The sequence below is a fragment of the Canis lupus genome, chromosome 10 (assembly GCF_003254725.2).
Source record: "Canis lupus dingo isolate Sandy chromosome 10, ASM325472v2, whole genome shotgun sequence".
NCBI lineage: Eukaryota > Metazoa > Chordata > Mammalia > Carnivora > Canidae > Canis > Canis lupus.
Genome location: NC_064252.1, coordinates 35,970,035 through 35,997,378, shown reverse-complemented (window position 1 = coordinate 35,997,378; position 27,344 = coordinate 35,970,035). Strand labels below are relative to the sequence as shown.

Sequence of the window (27,344 nt, the reverse complement as noted above, 5' to 3'; positions counted from 1 at the left end):
TGCAGTTGGAAATGGGATTGTTTTCTTAATTTTTATTTTTGCTGTTTCATATATATTAGTTTATAGAAATGCAATATATTTCTCTGCATATTGATTTTGTTTTCTTGACTTTAGTGAATTCATTTATCTGTTCCAGTATTTTTTTTTTTTTTTTTTTTTTTTACAATCCTGAGGTCTTTCATTTTCTTTACAGTTATCATGTCATGAATTCATAGGGAACGGGTTCCAGCAGTTCAGGCTCCTTTCCATTGGTTCTCACAAAGTGTGCTTCTGGGTGGGGCAGGCTGGCGCTTCAGTTGGACCCAAGTACCTTTCTCTTTGGCTTCTTCTTTTTCTGATCATTTTCCTTCACACGCTTCAGGAAGCTATCTCGGCTCCTTGAGTGTTTAATATGCTCAATGAGGACATTAATTCTCTTGGCAAGAATCTTGCCCTTGTTTGTTTACAACAATGCCAACAGCATGCTGAGTAACATTGTAGACCCTTCCAGTTTTGCCATGGTAACATTTGTGGGGCATTCCTTTTTGAACAGCGCCCATTCCCTTGATGTCCACAGTATCACCTTTCTTATAGATTCGCATGTATGTGGCCAAAGGAACAACTCCATGTTTTCTAAAAGGCCTAGAGAACATATAGCGGGTACCTCTCCTCTTTCCCTTTGTGTTGGTCATTTTGGCGAATTACTGGAAGATGGCGGTTCTGGCCGAAAGGAAGCTTTTTTTTTTTTTTTTTTACAATTTTATTTATTCATGAGAAACAGAGGGGTAGAGACATGGGCGGAAGGAGAAGCAGGCTCGCTGTGGGGAGCCCCATGTAGGACTCGATTCTAGGACTGTGGGATCATGACCTGAGCCAAAGGCAGACATTCAACTGCTGAGCCACCCAGGCATCCCTCAGTTCTAGTAGCTTTTTAGTGGAGTCTATAATACATGGTATCACATCATCTGCTGATAGTGAAAGTTTACTTCTTTACCGATTTGGATGCCTTTCATTTCTTTTTGTTGTCTTATTTCTGTAATTAAGATTTCCAGGACTGCGTTGAATAACAGTGGTTAGATTGGACATCCTTGTCTTGTTCCTGACCTTAGGGGAAAAGTGCTTAATTTTCCCCCATTGATAATGATGTTGACTGGGGGTTTTTCAGGTAAGGCCTCTATTATGTTGAGATATGTTCTCTTTTAAACCTCTTTGTTGAGGGTTTTTATCATGAATCATGAATAGGTATTGTACTTTGACAAATGCTTTTTCTGTATCTATTGAAATGATTGTATGGTTTTTATCCTTTCTTATTGATGTGGTCTATCACATTGATTTTTAAGTATTGAGCCACTCTTGCAACCTAGTAATAAATCCCACTTGAATGATTTTTTTTTTTAATGTGTTGGATTCAGTTTGCTGGTATTTTGTTGAAGATTTTTGCATGTATGTTCGTCAGAGACAGTGACCTGTAGTTCTCTCTCTTTTTTTTTTTCCTAAAGATTTTATTTATTTATTCATAAGAGCCACAGAGAGTGAGAGAGAAGCAGAGACACAGGCAGATGGATAAGCAGGCTCCATGCAGGAAGCCCAATGTGGGACTCGATCCTGGGACTCCAGGATTATGCCCTGGGCTGAAGGCAGGCGCTAAACCACTGAACTACCCAGGGATCCCCAGTAGTTCTCTTCCTTCAGTGGTGTCTTTATCTACTTTTACTATCAGGGTAATGCTGGCCTCTTAGAATGAATTTGAATTTGGAAGTTTATTTTCTTCTTCTACTTGTAGTAGTTGGAGAAGAATAGGTATTAGCTCTTCTTTGAATGTTTGGTAGAATTCTCCTGTGAAGCCATCTGGTCATGTACTTTTGTTTATTGGGAGTTTTTTGATTACTGATTCCGTTTCATTGCTGGTAATTAGTCTGTTCATATTTTCTATTTCTTCCTGCTTCAGTTTAGGTAGGTTATATATTTCTAGGAGTTTATCCATTTCTTTTCTTTTCTTTTCTTTTTAAAGATTTTATTTATTTATTCATGACAGAGAGAGAGAGGCAGAGACACAGGCAGAGAGAGAAGCAGGCTCCATGCAGGAAACCCGATGTGGGACTTGATCCCGGGACTCCAGGATCACGCCCTAGGCCAAAGGCAGGTGCTCAACCACTGAGCCACCCAGGCATCCCCTATCCATTTCTTTTAGATGTCCATTTTGTTGGCAGGTAATTTTTCACAATATTGTTAAAATTGTTTATATTTCTGTGGTGGTGTTTGTTGTTTCTCCTCTTTCACTTGTGATTTTGTTTGAGTCCTCTCTCCCCCTCTCCCCCCCCTTTTTTTTAATGAGTTTTTTGGTAGACAGCAGTTTTTTTTTTTTTAAGACTTTATTTATTTATTCATGAGAGAGAGACAGAGAGAAGCAGAGGCAGAGAGAGAAGCAGGCTCCATGCAGGGAGCCCGATGTGGGACTTGATCTTGGGACTGCGGGATCACACCCTGAGCCAAAGGCAGACGTTCAACCACCGAGCCCTCCCAGGCGCCTAGTTTTGATAATTTAAAAGAATCACATCTTGGTTTCATTGATCTGTTCTATTGTGTTTTTTTTGTTTTTTAGTTTCTTTAACTTTTCTGTTTTAATCTTCATTATTTTCTTTTGCTTGTTTTGGGCTTTATTTTTCTAGGTCCTTTAGATATAAGGTTACATTGCAGATTTTCTTGTTTCTTGAGGTACACCTGTATTTCTGTAAACTTCCCTCTTAGAACCACTTTTGCTACATCCTCAAGATTTTTGGATTTTTAAAAAATTTTTTTTTTAAATTTATTTATGATAGAGAGAGAGAGAGAGGGGCAGAGACACAGGCAGAGGGAGAAGCAGGCTCCACGCACCGGGAGCCTGACGTGGGATTCAATCCTGGGTCTCCAGGATCGCGCCCTGGGCCAAAGGCAGGCGCTAAACCACTGCACCACCCAGGGATCCCGGATTTTTTTTTTTTTTTTTAAGATTTTATTTATTTATGAGAGGTGCAGAGGGAGAAGCAGCCTCCATGCAGGGAGCCTGATGTGGGACTTGATCCCAGGACTCCAGGATCCACGCCCTGGGCTGAAGGCAAGCACCAAACCTCTGAGCCACCCAGGGATCCCGGATTTATGTTTTCATTTTCATTTGTTTCCATGTACTTTTTGTTTTCTTCTTTGATTTCTTGGTTGATTTATTCATTGTTTTGTAGTACTTGTTATTCACTTTCCGCGTATTTGTGGTTTTTTCAGATTTTTTCTTGGAGTTGACTTTTTGTAATCATGTTGTGGTCAGAAAAGATGCATGGTATAACTTTGATCTTTTTGAATTTGATGAGATTTGTGGCCTAGTATGTGATCTGTTCTGGAGAATGTTTCATGTGCACTTGGAAAGAATGTGTATTCTGCTGTTTTAGGATGGAATGTTCTGAATATATTTGCTGAACCTATGTGTTCCACTGTGTCATTCAAAGCCACTGTTTCCTTGTTTTTCTGTTTGGATTATTGTCCATCAATTTAAATGGAGTGTTAAAGTCCCTACTATTACTATATTACTATTGATTAGTTCCTTTATGTTTGTTATTAACTGTTTTGTGTATTTGAGTGATCCTATATTGAGTGCATAATTACCTAAAACTGTTATATCTTCTGGTTGGATTGTGTCCTTTACCATTATATAATGTCCTTTTTTAGTCATTTGTTAGTCTTTGCTTTAAAATCTGTTTTGTGGGCAGCCCCAGTGGCTCAGTAGTTTAGCGCCACCTTCAGCCCAGGGCATGATCCTGGAGACCTGGGATCGAGTCCCATATCGGGCTCCCTGCATGGAGCCTGCTTCTCCCTCTGCCTGTGTTTCTGCCTCTCTCTCTCTCTCTCTCTCGCTCTGTGTGTCTCTCTTGAATAAATAAAATAAAATCTTAAAAAGAAAAAAAAATAAAGTCTCTTTTGTCTAATGTAATTATTGCCACTCCAGCTTTCTTTTGAAGCCATTTGCATGACAAATGTTTCTTTTTCCCTTCACTTTGAATCTGCAGTGTCTTTAGGTCTGAAATGAGTCTCTTGTAGGTGGTAGGTATATAGATGGTTCTTGGTGTTTTTTTTTTTTTTTTTTTTTTTTAATTTTTATTTATTTATGATAGTTACAGAGAGAGAGAGAGGCAGAGACACAGGCAGAGGGAGAAGCAGGCTCCATGCACCGGGAGCCCGACGTGGGACCCGATCCCGGGTCTCCAGGATCGCGCCCTGGGCCAAAGGCAGGCGCCAAACCGCTGCGCCACCCAGGGATCCCAGGTTCTTGGTGTTTTTAATTTAGTCTGTCACCCTATGTCTTTTGATTGGAGTAATTAGTCCATTTACATTCAAAATAATTATTGATAGGTATTTATTGCCATTTTATTACATGTTTTCTTGTAGATTTGCTCTGATCCTTTCTTGATGTCTTTCATTATTTGCTGGCTTTGGTGATATATTTTGGTTATTTTTATTCTTTGAATATCTATTACTGGTTTTTGATTTATGGTTACCATTAGTTGTATAACATCATCTGCATTTATCACTCTGTGTGAAGGTAATGTTTATGTTTGAATCCATTCTTCTCCTTCCACATGCCCCCCATGTTTTAGGTATACGGTGTCATTTGTTAACATCCTTTTATTTTGTGAGTTCCTTGACTGATTTTTACAGGTATTCTTATTTTTAAGTATAAAAAACTACTTTTGTGATACCTTCTTTTCATACTTACAGTCTTTTCTTTCCACTCAAATAGTTCCCTTGAATTAATTTCTTGTAGGGCTGGTTAGGTGGTCATGAACTCCTTTAGTTTTTGTCTGAGAAACTCTTTATCTCTATTCTGAATGATAGTCTAGCTGGATACAGTGCTCCTGCCTGCAGATTTTTCCCTTTCAGCATTTTGAATATATCATGCCACTCTTTCCTGTCCTGTAATGTTTGTCCTGAAAAAAATCTATTGATTGCTTTATGGAGTTTCCCTTGTATGTAACTATCTTCTTTTTCTTGCTACTTTAAAGTTTTTCTTTGTTACGACTTCTTGCCATTTTAATTACTGTGTGTCTTGGTGTAGATATTATTGGGTTGATTTTGTTGGGAGATTTCTGTGCTTCCTCAATCGGGGTATCTGCTTCCTTCCCCAGATTAGGGAAGTTTTCAGCTCTTATTTCTTCAAACAAATTTACTGCCTTTTCTCTCTGTTCTTCTGGGATCCCTATAATGTGAATGTTGTTATGCTTGGTGGAGTAACTGAGTTTCCTAAGTTTATTCTCAATTTGCAGAAGTTTTTTCTTTTCACTTGCTCAGCTTGATTGCTTCTTCCAGCGTGCTATTTATTCTATCAAGTGTGTTTTTAATTTCATATATCTTTTATTCCTGATTGCTCTTGTGTGTGTGTGTGTCCTTTTGTTAAGAGTCTTTTTGATGTCTTCTACTCTTTTTTCAAGCCCAGGGAGTATCCATATGAATATTACTTTAAATTCTCTATTAGGCATATTATATACTTTTGGCTTAGGTTTCTTTCTTTCTTTTTTTTTTTTGGCTTAGGTTTCTTGATGTGATCTTTTTTTTGTCCTGTTCTTTCATTGGGGCATATTTCTCTCCTTATTTTGTTTTAACTCTTTGTGTCTGTTTCTTTGTGTTAGGAAAGTCAGCTACGTCTCCCACTCTTGAAGGTAATGGCCTGAGAGGAGGAGGATGTAATGCCTGCACCACAAGGTCCTGTTTCTCAGGACCTGGCACCTCAGGGAGTGTCTCCTTTGCATGTTGGATGTACTCTGCTGTTGTGTTTTGGCAACTTTTTTTTTTTTTTTTTTTTTTTAAGTTCAATCATTTAGAGAGGTTTCTTTTGCCTGTTGTGGGCAGTGTTTGTTCCCTGCTGGGGTGGGTGTGTTTTAGCAAAGTGCATGTTGGTCTGTTTATGAAATGAGATCTGCTGCCATGACTCCTGAACCGAGCAAAATGCAGGCGTTGGGGAATGTGGTGTGGGCAGGTTTTGCGCTGATATTCTGGGGCAGGTACCTACAGGGCTGAGACTCAGGGAAGTGTAATTGGAAAGGATAAGTCCCTCTGGGGAGGAGGGGGGTGGGGAATGGTTGATGTAAGCAAGTAGAGTAGGAGGACCCTATTAGGGGTAATACCACTCTATTTCCTGTAGGTGGTCGTGTGTTTATGCTGGGATCCTTGGAGGGAAATAGTCCCTGCCTGCTCCTTTGTTCCTGGAGGGAATTCTCTGTTATCCCTGCCTCTCTGGGACACACTCTAAGTTGAGTTAATAACTCTTCCCCCTGTATGCCCCAGATGTTTTTCCTTTTTTTTTTTTTCCCCAGATGTTTTTCAAACTGCTGCTTCTATGTATATCTCTTGTGCTTTGTTTATGCTTTCTGGGGTCTCAGAGCCAGATCTCCCTGATTTTTAAATTCCTCGGCCCCTCTTGATTTCAAAGCTAAGTATTACGGGGATTCCTATTCTGGGGGTGGGGGTGGCGGTGTGATAATCTGTTTCTTGTCCTTCGATGTGCTAATGGCTCTCTCCTAACTGGATAGCCATAGTCTGTTTTGCTCCCAAACCAGGTCTCTGCCTTTCTTACCTTTTTGCCTGTGGCCTCTTCTCTCAACCTTTAGTTTTGGAGTTCTGCCAGTCTCTGGATCATTTTCTGTGATATTTACAGTAGTGTACATGTTCCTGTGGGATGAGGTGAGCTTAGGGTCCTCCTCCTACTCTGCCATCTACCCGCCTTCATGAACTACTTTTAAGTATACAATTCAGTAGTATTAGTTACATAAATAGTGTTCAACTACCACCACTATCTATGTTCAGAAACTTTTGGTCACCCCATGTAAAGAAACTTTGTAATTATTAAGTAGTAACTCCTCAGGTTTCCCTTTCTCCTAGTCTCTGGTTACTCTTAATCTACTTTCCTTCTCTATGAATTTGCCTGTTTTTGATATTTCATATAAGTGGGAGCATACATTTGTCCTTGTATCTGGGTTATTTAGAGTGTTTTAAGGATTCACCCATGTTGTAACATGGATCAGCCTCATTTTTTTATGGTTGAATAATAATATGTTGTATATATCATATTACTTTTTCATCTGTTAAAGGACACTTGGGTTTGTTTCTACTTTTCTGCTTTTGTGAGCATGCTGCTGTGGACATGGGTGTAAGAATATCTATTTGTGACTTTGTTTTCAGTTCTTTTGGGTATATATCCAGGAGTAGAATTGCTCGTCATACTCTTTAAAAAAGCTTTTGAGGAACCCCAAACTGTTTTTCATAGTGGCTGTATCCCCACCAGCAGTGTAAAGAGGGATCCAGTTTCTCCACATTCTTACCAAAAACTTATTTTCTTTCTTTCTCTTTTTTAAAGATTTTATTTATTTATGCATGAGAGACAGAGCAAGCAAGGCAGAGACACAGGCAGAGGGAGAAACAGGCTCCTCGCAGGGAGCCTGACGTGGGATTCGATCCCTGGTCTCCAGGATCACACCTTGGGTTGAAGGTGGTGCTAAACCACCGAGCCACCCAGGCTTCCCCATTTATTTTCTTTCTTTCTTTCTTTCTTTCTTTCTTTCTTTCTTTCTTTCTTTCTTTCTTTCTTTCATTCATTCATTCATTCATTCATTCATTCATTATTTTTTTAAAGATTTTATTTACTTATTCATAGAGACACACACACAGAGAGAGAGGCAGAGACACAGGCGGAGGGAGAAGCAGGTTCCACGCAGGGAGCCCGATGCGGGACTCGATCCCGGGTCTCCAGGATCATGCCCCGGGCTGCAGGCGGCCCTAAACTGCTGTGCCACTAGGGCTGCCCTATTTTCTTTCTTTTTAAATTGTAGCCATCCTTATCAACTTGAAGTGGTTTTTATTATGGTTTTTATTGGTGTTTTCCTTTGTTTTTTTTTATAAAAAAAAGATTTTATTTATTCATTAGAGACACAGGGAGAGAGAGGGAGAGAGAGGCAGAGACACAGGCAGAGGGAGAAGCAGGCTCCATGCAGGGAACCTGAGGATGGGACTAGATCCCAGGTCTCCAGGATCAGGCCCTGGGCTAAAGGCGGCGTTAACCGCTGAGCCACCGGGGCTGCCCTATTGGTTTTTTCCCGATCATTAGTATTGTTGAGCATCTTTTTCTGGTTTATTGGTTATTTCCATATCTTCTTTAGAGAAATGTGTAGTCAAGTTCTTTGCCTTAGACTTTTTTTTTTTTTTAAAGATTTTATTTATTCATGAGAAACGGAGAGAGAGAGAAGCAGAGACACAGGCAGAGGGAGAAGCAGGCTCCACGCAAGGAGCCCGATGTGCCTGGGTCTCCAGGATCACACCCTGGGCTGCAGGTGGCGCCAAACCGCTGCGCCACTGGGGCTGCCCCCGCCTTAGACTTTTAATAGAATTTGTTGAGTTGCAGAAGTTAGTTACTGGATTTAATTTCCAAATATTTTTTCTCATCCTGTATATTGTCTTTTCAGTTCTTTTAAAATATCATTTGATGCACAGTTTTTAATTTTGATGAATTTCATTTTATCTTTTTTGTTTTGTTTCTTATGCTTTTGGTGTCATGGCTAAGAATGCAGTACCAAATCCATCTTGGATGAAGACTTATCCCAAGGTTTTCTTCTGAAATTTTTGTAGTTTTTATATTTAAGTCATTGACACATTTTGAATTAATTTTTGCCTATGGTGGGGGTGAGGGTCCAGTTTTATTCTTTTGCATGTGGAAAATCAGTTGTGCCATCACCATCTATTATAGAGACTTTTCCCATTGAATGTTCTTTTCCCATTGAATAGACTTGCCACCCTTGCCAGATATCCATTGGCCATAGATTTATGAGTTTATTTCTGAACTCTCAGTTTTGTTCCTTTGGACTATATGTCTGTCCTTAATGTTAGTATCACCGGTTTGATTGCTTTAGCTTTGTTGTAAATTTTGAAGTTGGAAAGTGGTGACGCCTCCAACTTTGTCAGTTTTGAGAGTGTTAGTCTGTTTGGGGATCCATGTAGTTCCACATGAATTGGAGAATTGACTTTTCCTTTTCTGCAGGAAAGGCTGTTGGAATTTTTATTGGGATTGTGTTGAATCTATCTATTGCTTTGGGTAGTAGAACCATTTTGACAATATTAGGTCATTGTATCAACACACTGTTTGATTTGTTTAAGTCTTTGTTTCAGTCTTTGGTTAAATTTATCACCAGGTATTTTACTCTTTTATTTTTTTTTATTTTTTATTTATTTTTTTACTCTTTTAGATGCTATTGTAAATGGAATGGCTTTCTTAATTTTTTTTTTTTTTTAAGTTGTTCATTGTTGGTGAATAGAATCACAGCTGACTTTTGTGTGGCTGTCTTGTACCCTGCAATGTTACTGAATCTGTTTCTTAGCACTAGTGGTATTCTTCTGGGTTCTTCAGGGTTTTCTATATACAGAATCATATCATCTGTGAAGAGAGAGAGTTTTACATCTTCCTTTTGTTTCCATATTTGGAAGCCTATCTCTCTTTCTTCTCTAATTATTCTGACAAGAACTTCAGTGTTGAATAGAAGTGATAAAAGCTGTTGCTGATCTTAGGGGGAAAGCCTTAAGTCTTTTACCATGGAGTATGATGTTAGCTGTGGGCTTTTCATTTGTGGCCTTTATCATATTTGAAGATATGTTCTGGTTTTTGAGAGAATCCTTGTTTTCTGAGAGTTTTTATGAACAGATGTTGAATTTTGTGGGAAATTTTTTTTCCGGCAACAGTTGAAATGATTTTTTTTCCTAATGTATTCTTTTCTTTCTTTCTTTTTTTTTTTTTTTTAAAGATTTACTTATTTATTCATGAGAGACACAGAGAGAGAGAGAGAGAGAGAGAGAGAAAGAGAGGCCGAGACACAGGCAGAGGGAGAAGCAGGCTCCACACAAGAAGCCTGATGTGGGACTCAAACCCGGAAATCCCGGATCACTCCGCTGAGCCACCTAGAAGTCCCTAATGACGTATTCTTGATTAATTTGTGTGTGTGTGTGTGTGTGTGTATGGAACCATCTTGCATTCGTGGGATAAATCCCAGTTGGTTACATATTGGGCGTATACTACTTTTAATATGCTGTTAGATTCATTTTGAGGAATGGTATTTTGTTGAGAACTAAATTTTTTAGAACTATTTTTTAGAGCAGTTATAGATTCACATCAATACTGTGCAGAAGGGACAGATACTCCCCACATACTCCCTGCCTGCACACAGGCTTGGCCTCATCCATTATCAATATTCTCCACTGGAGTGGTGTATTTGTTACAGTTAAACCTCTTTGGACACATCATTATCACCCAAAGTCCATAGTTTACCTTAGGGTTCAGTCATGGTGTTGTATAACCTATTGGTTTTGACAAAGATATACTGATATGTGTCTGCCATTACTGTGTCACACAGAGTAGTTTTACTGCACTAAAAGTCCTCTGTGCTCTGCCTATTCATCCTTCCCCCAGTCCCTGGCAACCACTAATCTTTTTAGTGTTCCCTTAGTTTCTCCTTTTCCAGAATATCATATAGTTGGAATCATACAATATGTAGCCTTTTCAGATTGGCTTTTTCATTCAGTAATGTGCACCTGTCTCCTCCATGTCTCTTCATGACTTGATAGCTCATTTATTTTAAAGTACTGAACAATATTAATATTCTCTTGTCTGCATGTAGCACAGTTTATCCATTTACCTACTGAAGAACATTTTGGTGGTTTTAAAGATTCAACTATAAAACATTTTGTGGGAGGTTTTTGGGTGGACCTAGTTCTCAACTCCTCTGAGTAAATATGAAGGAGCACTGTTACTGGATCACATGATAAGTGTATGTTTAGTTTTGTAAGAAACTGCCATACAGTCTTCTACAGTGTCTACCATTTTGCATATCTGCCAGGAATAAATGAGATTTTCTGTAGTAGCACAACCTTGCCAGCATTTCCCGTAGCGGCACAACCTTCTTACTTAGCATTTGGTGTTGGAAGTGTTCTGGATATTGACTATTCTGATACATGTAATGGTATCTCAGTTTAATTTGGAATTAAACAAATTGATGTGGATCCTTTTATATATTTATTTTCTGGTTTTATATATTTTTTGGAGATGTGTTTAGATCATTAATTCATTTTTAAATCATATTTTCTTTTTTTTTTAACAGTCAAATTCTTTATTACACAACAGAAGGGGGAATGAAGTTTCTGGATATAAAAAATGAAAGCTGGGATCCCTGGGTGGCTCAGCGGTTTAGTGCCTGCCTTCAGCCCAGGGTGTGATCCTGGAGTCCCAGGATCGAGTCCCGTATCGGACTCCTTGCATGGAGCCTGCTTCTCCCTCTGCCTGTGTCTCTGCTTCTCTCCCTCTCTCTGTGTCTCTCATGAATAAATAAAAATCTTTAAAAAAAAAAAAAAAGAAGAAAGCTTCAGGAGGACATAAGTAAGAGACAGCTCCAGCGTTATACAAAGACTCACATATACATCATAGGACCATCATGGCCTCCCTCACCATCACTCTTCCATTCACTCTCTGCCATCCAGTCTCACAGTCTCACACAGGCTCCACACAGGCAGGACTCCTGCAACCCACACACTTGCTGCTTCTAAAGATTCTGCCCATTTGTCTGTCTCTCTCCATCTTCCATAGTCTCCTGCACCAGTCCTCTTCTCAGCATACCAATTTCTTGGTCTTCCTGAGAACAGGTCAGACTGGTCCTGAGAATGACAGAGAAGGGGACCTAGGGTTGGGGAATCCTTGATTCAGTCATGCTGCTCCTCAGGAGATGTGGAGCCCAGGACATGTTGGGATTGAGGAGATAGGAGGTGGCGCTAGAGGCGGAGGAGTGAGTGGAGGCAGGTTCTGTGGAGGAGGAACCTAGCTACCAGATTGTTTTTTTTAATTATTAGTGTATTTTGGAAAACAGTCCTCCCCAGATGTTTCTATTGCAAATAATTTTTTCCACTATGTAGCTTGTCTTCATTCTCAGTGTCTTTTGCAAAACAATTTTTTTTTAGAACAAATTTTTAATTTTAATGACATACAGTGTATCAGTTCTTTCATGGATAGTGCCTTTGGTGTTGTATATGAAAAGCCATCATCAAACGTTGAGGTCATTTAGATTTTCTCCTGTTATCTTCCAGAAGTTTTACAGTTTTATATTTACATTTAAGTCTGTGATCCATTTTGAGTTAAATTTTGTGAAGGGTATAAGGTCTGTGTCTAGATTATTATTGTTACTGTGTTGCACTTGGATATTAGTTCTAACACCCTTTGAAAGACTGTTTTTCCTCCACTAAATTGCTTTTGTCAGAAATCACTTGACTATATTTATATGGGTCTATTTCTGAGCTGTCTATTCTGTCCCATTTTACTGTTTATAATTTTGCTAATATACACTCTTTTTTGAGAAGTCTATGCCTTTATTGCCTGAACAGCCTACTAGAGAGAGATGAAGTGGGAGGAGTGGGAGGCCTCAATACCAGGTCTGCTGTGCTTCACAGGCTTGTAGGTAATAGAGAACTCGCCCAGATAGTGGCCAATCATCTCGGGCTTGATTTCTTAGTTGAAGGTCTTGGCATTGTAGACACCCACCATCTCAGCATGATGATTGTGTTCTACAGGTGCGTCTTAACCACCTTGGGCTTTTCTGTCAGGGAGCCTTCTTCTTGGCCTTGTGCAGGCACTTCAGCAGTGAGTGCTATTTCCTCCACAAACCCTGGTTTAGCCTCCACAGCTGCCAGGCTCTGTACAACTGCATCAACTGCTCCTAGGGCATGTCCAGCAGCTGGTTGTCTGTGCCGCGGTAGGTGAAAGTTGGGAAAGGTGAGCTACTGCTTCTTCACTTCTGCCATCTTGTCAGCTTGTTGGGAGGGACCAGCTAATAACTCACTGTCTTGGTTACTCCAGCTTTATAGTAAGTATTGAAGTCAGGTACTGTCAGTCCTTCCAATTTTTTTCTCCTTTAGTATTGTGCAACTGTGGGTTTTCTGTCTTTCTGTATAAACTTTAGAATCACTCTGTTGATATCCACAAAATAACTTGCTAGATTTTGATTGGAATTGCTTGAATCTATAGATACAGTTGGGAAAAACTGACATATTGTCAAGATCAGATCTTCCTATCCATGAGCATAGAATGTCTCCAGTTATTTAGTTCTTTGATTTCTTGCATCAGAGTTTTGTAGTTATCCTCTTATAGGTCTTACACATATTTTGTTAGATTTAGAACTACAATTGACCCATAAACAACAAACTGCATGTGTCCACTTAATATGTGAATTTTTTGATACAGTACAGTACTGTAAATGTATTTCCTCTTTATTATTTTTTTTATGATTTTCTTAAATTTTTCTCTACTTTTTTTGTAAGAATGCAATGTATAATATCACTTGCAGAATATGTGTTAATTGCCTGCTTATGTTATTGGTAAGGCTTTTAGTCAGTAGCAGGCTATTAAGATTTAGGGGAGTCAAAAGTTATATATGGGTTTTCAATTGAGCTGAATGTTGATACCCACGTTGTTCAAGGATCAACTGTATTTTCATTTTGGGGGGTGCTAATATAAATGGTATTGTGAATATGAACTTATATTTCAAATTTCTCTTGTTCATTGCTGGTATATAGGAAAGTGATTGACTTTTTATTACTATTGTCTTTCAAACTTCCTTATTTTCAGGAATATTTTCATCATTTGTTTTGGATTTTCTACATGGACAGTTTTGTCTGCAAATATACTTTTATTTCTTCCTTTCCAACTTGTGTATCTTTTCTTTTCTTGTGTTATTGTATTAGCTAGGACTTCCACTATGATGGTGTAAAGGAGTGGTGAGAGAGGGGACATCCTTGCTTTGTTCTGATCTCAATGAGAAAACTTTTGAGTTTCTTACCATTAAGTATAATGTTAGTTTTTATAGATATTCTTTATTAAGTTGAAGAATTTGCCTTTATTCCTGATATACCGAGAGGTTTTTTTTTTTTAATCATGAATGGGTATTTTAGTTTTGTCAAATGTTTTTTCTACATGTATTGATGTGATCATGAAATTTCTTTTTTCCCTTTGACTTGTTGATGTGATGGATTATGTTAATTGATTTTGAAAGCTGAACCAACCTTGAGTATCTGGGATAAATCATGGGTCATGGTATATGATTCTTTTTATACATTGTTGGATTAGGTTTGCTAATATTCTGTTAGGATTTTTGTAAGTATGTTTTTTGAGTGATGCCAGTCTGTAGTTTCCTTGTAATGTTTTTGTCTAGTTTTGGAATAAGGTAATGCTGGTCTCATTGGATGAATTAATTATTTTCCTTGTTTTTCTCTTCTGAAAGATTGTAGAGAATTGGTGTAATTTCTTTCTTATTAAATGTTCAGTAGACTTCACCAGTGAACCTGGTGCTTTTTGTTTTAGAAGATTATTATTTATGCAATTTCTTTAATAGATACAGGCTTATTTAGGTAATCTATTTCTTTTCTGAGTTTTGTCAGATTGTGTCTTTTAAAAAATTGGTGCATTTCATCTAGGTTATCAAATTTGTGGGCGTTGAATTAATAGTCTTCCCTTATTATCCCTTTTGTCATGGGATCTGTAGGGATGCTCTTTTTTTAAATTAAAAAAAATTTTTTTAAAGATTTTATTTTTTCATGAGAGACACAGAGAGAGAGAGAGAGAGAGAGAGAGAGAGAGAGGCAGAGACACAGGCAGAAGGAGAAGGAGGCTCCATGCAGGGACTCGATTCTGGGACTCCAGGATCATGCCCTGGGCTGAAGGCAGGCACTAAACTGCTGAGCCACCCAGGGATCCCCCGTGATGCCCTTTTTAATGTCTGATATTAGTAATTTGTGTTCCCTGTCTTTTTTCTTATTACCCTCATGGCATGTTATTGGTTTTGTTGGTATTTTCAAAAAAAAAAAAAAAATCAGCCATTAGTTTTATATATCTTATGTATTTTATGTTTTTCTGCTTTAATTTTTGCTTTCTTTTTTGCTTATTTTGGATTTAATTTGCCTTTTTATAGTTTCCTAAGGTGAAGGCTTAGATAACTAATTTTAGATCTTTTCTAATACATGCATTCATTGCTATAAATTTATCTCTACTGTATGGTAATGTATTGATGGCAGGCTCTTCTCTGTGGGCCTCTCATAGTATACCTGTGCCAGAGGAGCATGCAGCCCCGAACCATTGCCCAGCTTCCTCACTGGTGCACTGTGAGCACCAAAGGGGGCTGTATACTGTTAAATTTGTGTGTGTGTGTGTGTGCCTAAGCAGTGTTTTTGCTGTATTCCACAAATTTTGGTAAGTATATTTCTTTTTTCTTTACTTCAAAATATTTAAAAATTTCTCTTGATATCTTCTTTGAGTCATGTATTATTTAGTAGTTTATTACTTAATTTCTTAGTATTTTAAGATTATTCAGTTATCTTTGTTACTCCTTTGTTACTCTTTTGTTACTCCTTTGTAGTTTGAAAACAAAGGATTTCTGTTCTTTTAAATTTGGTCAGGTGTGTTTCATGGCCCATAATATGGTCTATTTTGGTGAATGTTTGATGTAAGCTTGAGAAGAATGTGTTTTCCCTTGTTGGATGAAGTAGACTAGAGATGTTGATTATGTCCAGTTGATAGATGATGAATATTTAGTTCAGCTATTGTTTTTACTGATTCTACTTGCCTCTATTTCTGATAGAGGGAAAGTGAAGTCTCCCAACTATATGTAAAAGTGTATTCATCTATATCTCCATGCAGTTCTGTCCATTTTTGCCTACATACTGTACTAAGTACATATCACTTTAAGGACTTCTTTGTCTTCTAGAATTGATCTCCATATCAAAATGTAATGCTCCTCTTGATCCTATATGACTTTCTTTGCTCTGGAGTCTTCTGTTTGAATTAGTATGGCTACTCTTGCTTTCTTTTATTTAGTGTTAGATTGGTACATCTTTTTCAGACTATTTACTTTCATTTATTTACGTATTAGTTTCAGGCATACAACATGATTTGATATATAGTGAAACGGTTGCTATCTGTCAGTGTATATAGTCATAGAATTTTTTTCTTGTGTTGAGAACTTAAAAGATTTACTCTGTTAGTAACTTTAAAATATGCAATACAGTGTTATTAACTATATTCATTATGCTGTATATTACATCCCCTTTGACTCCATTTATTTTGTAACTGGAAGTTTGTACCTTTTGACTCCCTTCACCCATTTTGCCCACCCTCCCAACTCTGGCAACGACCAGTCTGTTCTCTGTATCTATGATCTTGAGTCTTTTTTTTTTTTTTAAGATTTTATTTATTTGACAGTGAGCAAGCACAAGTTGGGGGGGGGGGGAGTGGGCAGGCAGAGGGAGAAGCGGTCTGATGGTGACATCAGATTGTGACCTCAACTGAAGGCAGACATTTAACCAACTGAGCCACCCAGGCGCCCTTGAATCTTTGTTTTTGTTTTTGTTTTTTGAGATTCCATATATGTAAGTGAAATCATACAGTATTTGCCTTTCCTGACTTACTTCACCTAGCATAATTCCCTTGGAATTCATCCACATTATTTTAAATGGCAAGATTTTATTTTTTTTAATGGTTAGAATGAAATTCCATTGTATATATGTACCATATTTTTTTTTATTTTTTCATCTGTCAGTGGACACCTAGATTGTTTTCATGTCTTGGCAGTTGTAAGTAATGCTACAGAGAACATGGGGATACATATATCTTTTTGAGTTAGTATTTTCTTTTCTTCATTTTTAATCTATATATATTTTTTAAGGTTTTATTTATTCATTAATGAGAGATACAGAGAGAAAGGCAGAGACACAGGCAGAGGGAGAACCAGACTCCTTGCAGGAGCCCGATGTGGGACTCGATCCTAGGACCCTGGGATCACGCTCTGATTCAAAGGCAGATGCTCAACCACTGAACCACCCAGGCATCCCGATCTATATGTTTTTTTTTTTTTTATGTGGGTTTTTATATTTATTTTGGATTTCTTGTAGACAACATATAGTTGAATCTTAATTTTTAATCTACTGACAAAGTCTTTCTATTGGTTTGATGTTTTAGTTCATATTGATATAGTTGGGTTAAGAGCTATCATATTTATTGTTGTTTTCTATTTATTGTCCTAGTACTTTGTTCCTATTTTTTGTCTTTTTCTGTCTTTTGTGGTTTTCACTTAGTATTTTCTATGACTTTTTTGCTCCTTTTTTAGCATATCAGTAGAACTTTTTTTAGTTGTTTAGTGGTTGCCTTAGAGAGTTTGCAGTATACATTTAAAACTAATTCAAGTCTACTTTCAAATAACACTACTACAGTACTTCATGGGTAATGGGTAATACAGTACTTCATGGTTATATACATTTCTCATACCTAATGGAAATACATATTGGTGTTTTGAACAACTGGTATATGTTAGATCAGTTAAGAAAAAGGAAAATAAATTTTATCTTCACTTCTTTTTTTTTTTTTACAGAGATGGAATTTCTCATCTGTATCATTTTTTGTTTCTCTTTTATCAACATCTTTTGTAAGGCTGGTGTGCTGGTAGCAAATTCCTTCAACTTTGTGTGAGAAGATATTTCTCCATTTCTTGCAAAGAATAATTTCATGGAGTACTGAATTCTAGGTTGGTTGTTTTTCTCTCAACTTGAAATATTTCACTTCACTTTTTTCTTGCTTACATGGTTTTTGAGAAGTTCACTGTAATTCTTACCTCTGCACCTGTCATAGGTGAGATTTTTTTCCTTTATGTTGTTTCTTATTTTTAATAGTTTGAATATGATATGTGGTGTATTATTTATATTATGTTATTATTATTACTTTTGTCATTTATTCTGCTTGATGTTTTCTGAGCATCCTGGATCTGAGCTTCCTGGATTTGTGGGTTTTTGTGTAATTTTAAGTTGGGGGAAATTCCTAGTAGTTATTGTTTCAGATATTTCTCCTGTTCCTTCATCTCTTCTCATTCTTGTAGTCTGTTTCATGGATGTTACTCCTTTGATAGTTCCCCAATTCTTGGATATTTTGTTTTGTTTTGTTTTGTTTTCTCTTTGCTTTTCAGTTTTGTAGATTTTTTTGAGATAGTCTGAAGCTTGCAGATTCTTACCTCAGCCATGTTCAGTTTATTTATAAGCCCATCAAAGGCTTTCTTCATTCCTATTATAATGTTTTTGATCCCTAGCTTTTTTTTTTTTTCTTTTTTTGTGCTTAGAATTTTTATCTCTCTGTTTACATGGCTTATCTGTTCTATTTTATCCATTGGAGTCCTTAGTGTATTAATCATAGTTATTTTAAGTCTCAGTCTGATAATTCCAACATCTCTTGCATATCTGAGTCTCATTCTGATGCTTGCTCTATTTTATTTTTATTTTTTTCAAGATTTATTTATTTTAGAGAGGGCACCTGTGAGAGCAGGGGGAGGGAGAGAGAGGGGGAAAGAAGCTTACTCCACCTAGTGTGGAACAGGATGCAGGATTTAGGACTTAATCCAATGACCCTGGGTTCATGACCTGAGCTGCAATTAAGAGTTGGATGCTTAACTGACTGAGTCGCCCAGGCACCCCTTGTCTCTTTTTAAACTTTTTTTTTTTTTGCCTTTTAGTAAGTCTTGTCATTTTTTTCCCCTTACATCTCGACATGATGTATTTGGTAGAATTTAAGTAATGTGATGGGTTTTTTATATTTCACACTTATTTCCAACAATTGTCAATGACAGTTTAGGTTTTCCTACCCTAGCACTGTCTCCTGTGGAGGTTTCTGCTATGGTGAGGTTTGATTCTTTGTATTTGTCTCCATTTTTGAGGGGCAGTTAGTGATCTACCTAACTTACCCTATGGATGTAAAAAAGAGTTGTGATTTTTCTTAGTTCAACGTTTTACTTGTAGGATGGAGTGGCTACTTCTAAGCTCCTTATGTGCCAGACTGGAAGCTGGATGGATGTCTAGAGTCTGTTTTAAAGTGTTTCTCTTTTTTTTAATTGTGATATGACTATTTTAATAGTTTTTTTTTTTTTAATCTAGTTAAGTCTTTTCCTACTAGCTTTTGGGTTCTAAAACTAAAATACTGCATCTGAAGCTCTTTTTGGGGCAGTTCATTTTATCTTTGCATTTCTAGATTGGTGCCATTGTAAATCTCAGATTTCTAACTTCACTTGGGTCTACAGCATTCTGCAGTTCATTTCCCTTTCCCTTTCCCCACCATCCATAAATTGTGGCAAAAAAAAAATGCATACACACACACACACACACACAGTTTACCATTTTAACCATTTTTTAAAAAAAGATTTTATTTATTTATTCATGAGAGACACACAGAGAGGCAGTGACACAGGCAGGAGGAGAAACAGGCTCCCCACAGGGAGCCCGATATGGGACCCAATCTCGGAACCCCCAGTATCATGCCCTGGGCCGAAGGCTCAGCCGCTGAGCCATCCAGGCGTCCCCCATTTTAACCATTTTTAAGTGTGCAGTTCATTAATGTTAGTGTACATTATTGAGCAACAGAGCTGCAGACTTTTCATCTTGCCAAACTGAAACTCTGTACCCATCGAACAACTTCACATTTTTCCCTTCCTCTAGCCTCTGGAGACTGCCATTTGACTTTGTTTCTATGAATTCACTACTTTAGATACCTCATGTAAGTGCATTCATACAGTATTTGTTTTTCTGACTGATTTACTTAGTATAATGTCAGTGTTCATCCATGTTGTAGCTTGTGATAGAATTTCTTTCCTTTTTAAGGCTGAATAACATTCTGTTGTTAGTATTACATATACTACATTTTATTTATTCGTACATCCTTTGAGGGACAAGGGTTGCTTAGAACCCTTGGCTGTTGTGCATAGTGCTGTTATGAATGTAAGTATGCGGATACCTTTCCAAGACCTTGCTTTCAGTTCTTTAGGTTATATATACACCCAGAATTTGGGTTGATGAATCATATGGCACTTTTATTTTTTTTATTTTTTATTTTTTCATATGGCACTTTTAATTTTAATTTTATGAGGGACCACCATACTGTTTCCATAATGGTTGTATTATTTTACATTTCCACTAGCAATATATAAGGGTTCCAACTTTTCCATATCACCACCACCATTTGTTACGAATTTATTTTTGTTAGAACTTTTTTTTTTTTTTTTTTTTGGTTAGTAGCCATTCTAATAGGTATAAAGTGGTATCCCAGGTGATTTTGATTTCCATTTCTCTGGTGATGGTGAGCATCTTGTTATGTGCTTTTAGAACATTTGTATATCAATTTTGGAGTAATGTCTATTATAAAGGTTTTTTTTTTTTTTTTTGAAGACTTTATTAATGAGAGACAACACACAGAAAGGTAGAGATATAGGAAGAGGGTGGAGAAGCAGGTTTCATGCAGAGAGCCTAATGCAGGACTCGATCCCAGGACTCTAGGATCACGCCCTGAGCCAAAGGCAGATGCTCAACTGCTGAGCCAACCAGATGTCCCAGATATAAAATATTTTGCTCATTTTCTAATTGGGTTGATTTTTTTTTGTTGTTGTTACTGAGTTGTAGGAGTTTTTTTTTTTTTTTTGGTAAAGATTTTATTTATTCATTCATGAGAATACACAGAGAGGAAGGGAGGGGAGATGGAGAGAGGGAGAGAGGCAGAGGCAGAGACACAGGCAGAGGGAGAAGCAGGCTCCATGCAGGGAGCCCGATGTGGGACTCGATCCCGGGTCTCCAGGATCACGCCCTGGGCTGAAGGCGGCACTAAACCGCTGAGCCACCTGGGCTGCCCTGTAGGAGGTTTTTTTTGTTTTTAATATCCTAGATACTAATTCTTTATCAGCTATATGGTTTGCAAATATTTTTTCCCAGTCTGTAGGTTGCCTTTTTACCCTGTTGTGTCCTTTGATAAACAAAAGTTTTTAAGTTTGATGTGCTTCTTTGTGTTTGGTGTCAATTCCAAGAAATCTATTGCCAAATCAAATGTCATATAGCTTTCTCCCTATGTTTTTTATTAGGAGTTTGATAGTTTTGAATCTTAGTTTTAGGTCTTTAATTTGTTTGGAGTTAATTTTTGCAGGTGGTATGAAATAAGGGTCCAGCTTTACACTTTTGCATGTGGATATCCAGTTTTCCCAGCACCAGGTGTTGAAGACTGACTTTTCTCCACTTTGTTGTTAGCATCCTTGTCAGAAATTATGTGACCATATACATGAGCATTTATTTGTGGGCTATTTACCTGTCCTTGATTGCTACTTTCTCTTACTCCTACCTTCTCTTACTCCTTCTAGTCACTGTTTTAGAACTTCGCTGTCCAGCTGAAATTCTTCGCATTTACTCCACAAACTACCTTGCTTCTTTATTGGTGAACCAGTCTGTTGGCAGTGAACCGCCAGGCCCTATTCATTTTTCTGTCATCTGTATATTTCCTTTTCAAGGTACCTCCCTGACAACCTTTCTTGTTCTCCTCCCTTCGGTTTCCTGAAATAAGGATTTCCCCTTTTCCTTTTGAATTCTCCTCACCAGCTGTTTTTCCATAGCCTGAAAACATATCCATGCCCTTATTTATCTTAAATAACTATCCATCTCCATGTCTTGTTATTGCCCTATTTCTTCCCTCACTTTATCAGTCATTCCTTTTGAAAATTATTTAGCAGTATTTGTTCCTTAAGAGAGGAAATAGTGTGATATACAAGTAGGAAATTTATGTGTGTATGTATACACACAATTTTATGCTTTTTTCTGTAGTTTTAAATGAAATTTTCTTTTTTTTTTTTTAAAGATTTTATTTATTCATGAGAGACACACACACACACACAGAGGCAGAAACAGAGGCAAAGGGAGAAGCAGGCTCCATGCAGGGAGCCCGACGTGGGACTTGATCCCAGGTCCCCAGGATCATGCCCTGGACTGAAGGCGGTGCTAAACCGTTTGAGCCACCCAGGCTGCCCTGTCCTGAAATTTTCTTAATCTTCATGTATGCTTTTATGATTTATTTATTTATTTTAAAGATTTCATTTATTTATTCATGAGAGACACAGACAGAGATATAGGCAGAGAGAGAGAAGCAGGCACCACTCAGGGAACCTGATGTGGGACTCAGTCCTGGGACTCCAGGATCATGCCCTGGGCTGAAGGCAGATGCTTAACCGCTGAGCCACCAGGGCGTCCCTACTTTTATGATTTAAAATGTATCTGCTTATTTAACACTTTTTTTGGTGTGGAGTAAGAAGTGTAGTAAGAGAAAGGGACTGTAAATTAAGGTGCCATAACAGATTTATGTGGCATTGCTAAGTGACATTCTTTTTTTTTTTTTTTAATTTTTATTTATTTATGATAGTCACACAGAGAGAGAGAGAGAGAGAGGCAGAGACATAGGCAGAGGGAGAAGCAGGCTCCATGCACCGGGAGCCCGACGTGGGATTCGATCCCGGGTCTCCAGGATCGTGCCCTGGGCCAAAGGCAGGCGCTAAACCACTGCGCCACCCAGGGATCCCGCTAAGTGACATTCTAAAGCAATGGAGAAAATATGAATTATTCAATAGATCATGAAAAAATGACATTGGTTTAATAATTTATTTTTATGTATTTATTTATTTTAAAGATTTTATTTATTTATTCATGAAAGAGAAACAGAGACACAGGCAGACGTAGAGACACAGGCAGAGGGAGAAGCAGGCTCTATGTAGGGAGCCCGACATGGGACTCAATCCCGGGTCTCCAGGATCAGGCCCTGGGCCGAAGCCACTAAACAGCTGAGCCATCCAGGCTGCCCAATAATTTACTTTTAAAAAGAGACTCTCGTCTATGTTATTTACCAAAAGAAGTTTCAGATCTAAAAGTAATTTTAGAGAAACTGATATAGATGAGTATATCTATATACTGACAAATGAGAAAGATCTTTTTTAATATCTAATTTGAAAAAAAAAAGTTTTTACTGCAAAAAAATTGAAGGTTTATTTCACAAATGCATCAAACATGGATAAATGATAACTTGGGAAACCTGGAAAAAGCCCTCAGGAATGCCTGGGTGGTACGGTTGGTTGGGCATCCAACTCTTGGTTTCTGCTCAGGTTATGATCTCATGGATCATGGGATCGAGCCCTACATTGGGCTCTGCATTTAGAGAGGGTCTGGAGTCGGCTTAGATTCTTCCCTTCTGTCCCCTCCTCCTTGCATATGCTCTCCTCCTCTGCCCAAATAAATGGATAATTTCTTTTGTTTGTTTTAAAGCTCTCAGATGTCAGTATGGTTAAGAATTCTTAAAAATTAGCAAGACAGCCTTTTCAAAATTGGGAATGGCCATGGTATATTAGTAGAGAATTTATACTATAAATATTTCATTGTGGATAGTAGAAGCCAGTCTTATCAGAGGAATGTCAGGTTGTCTTAGTGGTTCTTCTTTTGCTTATCAGATTAGCAATGATTGAAGAAATGGGAAAAATTAATTTTGAAGAATATATACTCTGACTTAGGCATTCAGATACTGAATGGGGAAATGATTGCTATGAATTTTATGGAGAATTGGCAACATAGCAAACAGTTCAGGTATGTGTATTCTTTGAACTATTTAGTTTCTAGGAATTTATTAGGAAATAATGGTACACAAATTTATGTGTATGTATTTCAAGAAATAGTGAATATGTAACATCTGCCAATTAATGTTCTTGATTCCTGGTAGTGGACAAGTCACACAGGCCTTATTACCCTAATGGAAGCCTTATAGTTTTGAGGGATAGATACCTATAAAAACAAAAATACTTATGTATAAATGCAGTGAAGGAGATAAGCAGGATTTTGTGAGAAATAATGAAGAGGACATACTTTAGTCAGGAAAGACTGTGGGAGAGTGCTATTCAGAACTGCCTGAAACACCGGTGCTGCTGTGTTGTCCTGCCTAGTTGGAATTCTGAAAGTGTTTAGTCAGAATGTCACTGATGTTAGCTTTGAATTAATTGCGCATTAGGCAAACTCACACAGGTGGTTGATGTCTCAACTGTGGTTTCTGAGCAGGATTATTATGGAGATAACCCATTATCATCAGAGTTAAACCAGTTTGTCTCATGGAGGTCTAAAACCTGTTCATGTTGGGTGAAGATCTAAGTAAACCTAGCTCTATTAGTGAGTCAGCAGTCCAGTGAGAGGTAAATTCTGCTACACAAAGATAGGATAAAGTGACATCAAGGGCCAAAAAGTGAGGTTTCTCAGGACTTGACTGCCAAGAGTCAGTATGGTTACTTTTCTGCTCTCTCAAAACTTAAGATCAGAAGGATTGGGGGACCCTTCTTTTCTGGGTCTGTATTCCTACTGAAAATGTAGATTTATTTATTGTTTTCACTTCTGTTTCACTGGAATTTTCTCTTTTTACTCAGCTGACCTAGAATACCCATGGTTTTTTTTTTTTTTTTTTTTTTTTAACGTTTTGAAGATTCTGCTTATTTATTCATGAGAGACACAGAGAGAGGGGCAGAGACACAAGCGGAAGAAGTAGGCTTCCTCCAGGGAGCCCGATGTGGGACTCAATCCCAGGATCCAGGGATCACAACCTGAGCTTTGCGAAGGCAGATGCTCAACCACTGAGCCACCCAGGCGTCCCTAGAATACCTGTGTTATTAACAGTTACACTGGACCCAAGATGTCAAGGGGAAGTGAGGGGCATGATGGGGAGTGGGTAGGGAATCTTCCATTTATTCTACGCTTATTGTTTCACTGTGCCAGAATAGAATCATGCTCAATAAGGGTTGTTCTGTTTTGTCAGATGATTCTCTCAAACTCATTGTCCCCTAGTTACGGTTTCACTAGGATAGTGAGAATCTTGTTAATTCATTCACACGTGTCTCTCTGTAGATGATGAGGCATTTATTTAAGGGAACCATAGTTTCTTTTCATTGAATTTCTCACTCTGACACTGAAAGCACTGGATAGAAGTCATACCGTATCAAAATCTGCTGTAGGGGATCCCTGGGTGGCGCAGCGGTTTAGCGCCTGCCTTTGGCCCAGGGCGCAATCCTGGAGACCCCGGATCGAATCCCACGTCGGGCTTCCGGTGCATGGAGCCTGCTTCTCCCTCTGCCTATGTCTCTGCCTCTCTCTCTCTCTCTCTCTCTCTGTGACTATCATAAATAAATAAAAATTTAAAAAAAAAATCTGCTGTAGCCTTTGTTTAAAAGATGCCTCACAGCTGCCATAGTTGGAGAGATGCATTCTGGTTTTAGTCACTGGCTAAACTACAGTATGCAGGGCCAGATGAAGTAAAGTTGGAGAGCTGGGCAGACACCATGCTAGTCTTTGGTGAGAAATTTGATATTTTCAAAGCATAATGGAAGCAATGGAAGGATTTTATATTTTAAGTAAAGGCATAACATGGTTTGTCTTATGTTTAAAATGATATCCTTTTGGTTTATGAATTAGATGGGAGGAAAAATATACAGAGGGAAACAGGAAGGAATTAGCCTTTTCAGAAATCCTAGAGGGAGATCATAGAGGCTTGTTGGACTTTGGTTATAGCAACAGAGTTGTAAAAAATGGGTGGATTGACGTGATGTAGAAGGTAGAACTGACAGGTTTTGGTGAGGATATTTTGCACCTAAGTGTAGAGCTTAGGAAAAATGAGAGCCAAAGATAGATATTTGAGAGTCAGTATATTGTCAATAGTCATAGGTGAGATTCAGTATATGTCACAGAGGAGATCTCCTCAAAGAGGATTTAGGACTGACACTGGGGAAGTCAGTATGAGAAAGAGCCTGAAGAGTGACCACTAAGGTGGATGTCAAACTGGAGATTATGATTATTTTTGAAGTCATGAGAAGAGTATTTTTCAGATAAGTGTGATTTAGAGTATTTTCTGTAGGTTTGATTAAGAAGGAAAAATTGAAACATAGCAAACAGTGGGAATAAATTTTTGTAGTCCATCTGCTGTCTAGTCTGCCCTAGTCAGTCACTTTTCACTTTATTATATATCTGATCAAATATCCCCTTAATAAGACCTTTCCTGACAACTCTTACTTTATAGAACTTCTAATACCATTGTTTGTGCCCCTCTACCATTACCAGCTAAGAAAGAAGAAACACTGCCAACTAAACAGGCACAATGTTAGGATTCCTGTGACTTGTGAGATGAATACTGAGTTTAGTTTTGTTAAAATATAGTGTACTGTAAATAATTGATAGAATACTGTAAACTCTAGGACTCTTTTCTGCTCCTGTATAGGTAGCAGTTTGTTTGTCATCTCTCCTAAAATACAGGCTTCATGAGGACAGATTTTTTTGTGTGTACTACTGGTTCCCCAGTGCCTGGAACAGTGCCTTGTGAATAATAGTAGGCACAACAAACAAATCCTAAGTCTACATTTTTAAGGAATAAAGTGAATAAATGAAAACATACTGATTTGTACACTTCTTTCTTCACTTAATATATTGATTTTTTTTCTGTGTCCTTATGTAGTTTTCAAAATTAGATGTTTGACAGCTGTGTACTTTTATGTCGTGTGTATAACATTATCTGGTATGTCCCAGGAACTTAAACTTTGGAACTTAGGGAAATAAAAGAGCCAGATTTTTGACTTGGTTTACTACTGGAGAATTCAACTTTTATTTCTGCCTTTTTAATTCTTTGAGCGTAAAATATTGATTTCTAGAGAGAACAATTACCTGGGCTAGGAAGTCCCCTGTGCCTTAATGGGTTGGAAGTACTTGCTTATTTTTCCCCCAAAAAGCCTTGCATTTGGCAAGAGAAAGACCTTTCTAGTCTATTTCACCTCCTCTAAGAAAGGTTTCTGTTTAGTTATTTGTAAAGTGAGAGAGTGGCACCATGTGGTTTTTCAGGTTTCTTGATGATATAAATTCTTAATTTCTGACATTGTCTGTCTTGCTGTTCTTAAATTTTAGTTTTATGATGAGAATTATGAAACTTGGAATGATGACTTATTTTATTATGATTTATTTATTTTAAAAAAGATTTTATTTATTCATGAAAGAGAGAGGGAGGGGGCAGAGACACAGGCAGAGGGAGAAGAAGGCTTCATGCAGGGAGCCTGATGTGGGACTCCATCCCGGGACTCCAGGATCACGTCCTGGGCCGAAGGTAGGCGCTAAACCGCTGAGCCACCCAGGGATTCCGGGAATGATGAATGATGACTTTTAGAACATATATTTCTATAGGCAGTTTTTTCCTACCTTTTAGATGAACAAAAATCAAGTATATTAATATTAACCTTATTTAAGACCGATTTTTAGTTATGTGAAAACTTTACAAAATTCAAAATATGAAAAATTAAAAGAACTCTTAATTTTTTTCAGAAGTCAATGAAAGGATTCTATTTTGCAAAGCTGTACTATGAAGTTAAAGAATATGATCTTGCTAAAAAGTAAGTATCGAACTATAAAGATACTTTAATTTTCTAAAGTCATTCCCC

At 37.8% G+C, this 27,344-nt stretch overlaps 1 protein-coding gene and 1 non-coding gene across 5 annotated transcripts in view; both read left to right on the top strand.

The window, feature by feature from the left end:
* Positions 1 to 27,344, top strand: part of LOC112669445 (E3 SUMO-protein ligase RanBP2) — a 92,844-nt gene that overhangs the window by 8,535 nt on the left and 56,965 nt on the right. For 3 of the 4 annotated variants that reach the window (XM_025462566.3, XM_025462578.3, XM_049115372.1), the window contains exon 2: positions 27,229 to 27,296. In XM_025462566.3, coding sequence (XP_025318351.1) covers positions 27,229 to 27,296 — 68 coding nt within the window. The remainder of the gene's footprint in view (positions 1 to 27,228; positions 27,297 to 27,344) is intronic. The other variant, XM_025462570.3, reaches the window with a different exon arrangement.
* On the top strand, positions 15,065 to 15,201 carry LOC112675845 (small nucleolar RNA SNORA42/SNORA80 family). The gene has a single exon (XR_003146111.1). It is a non-coding gene; the product is annotated as a small nucleolar RNA SNORA42/SNORA80 family (small nucleolar RNA).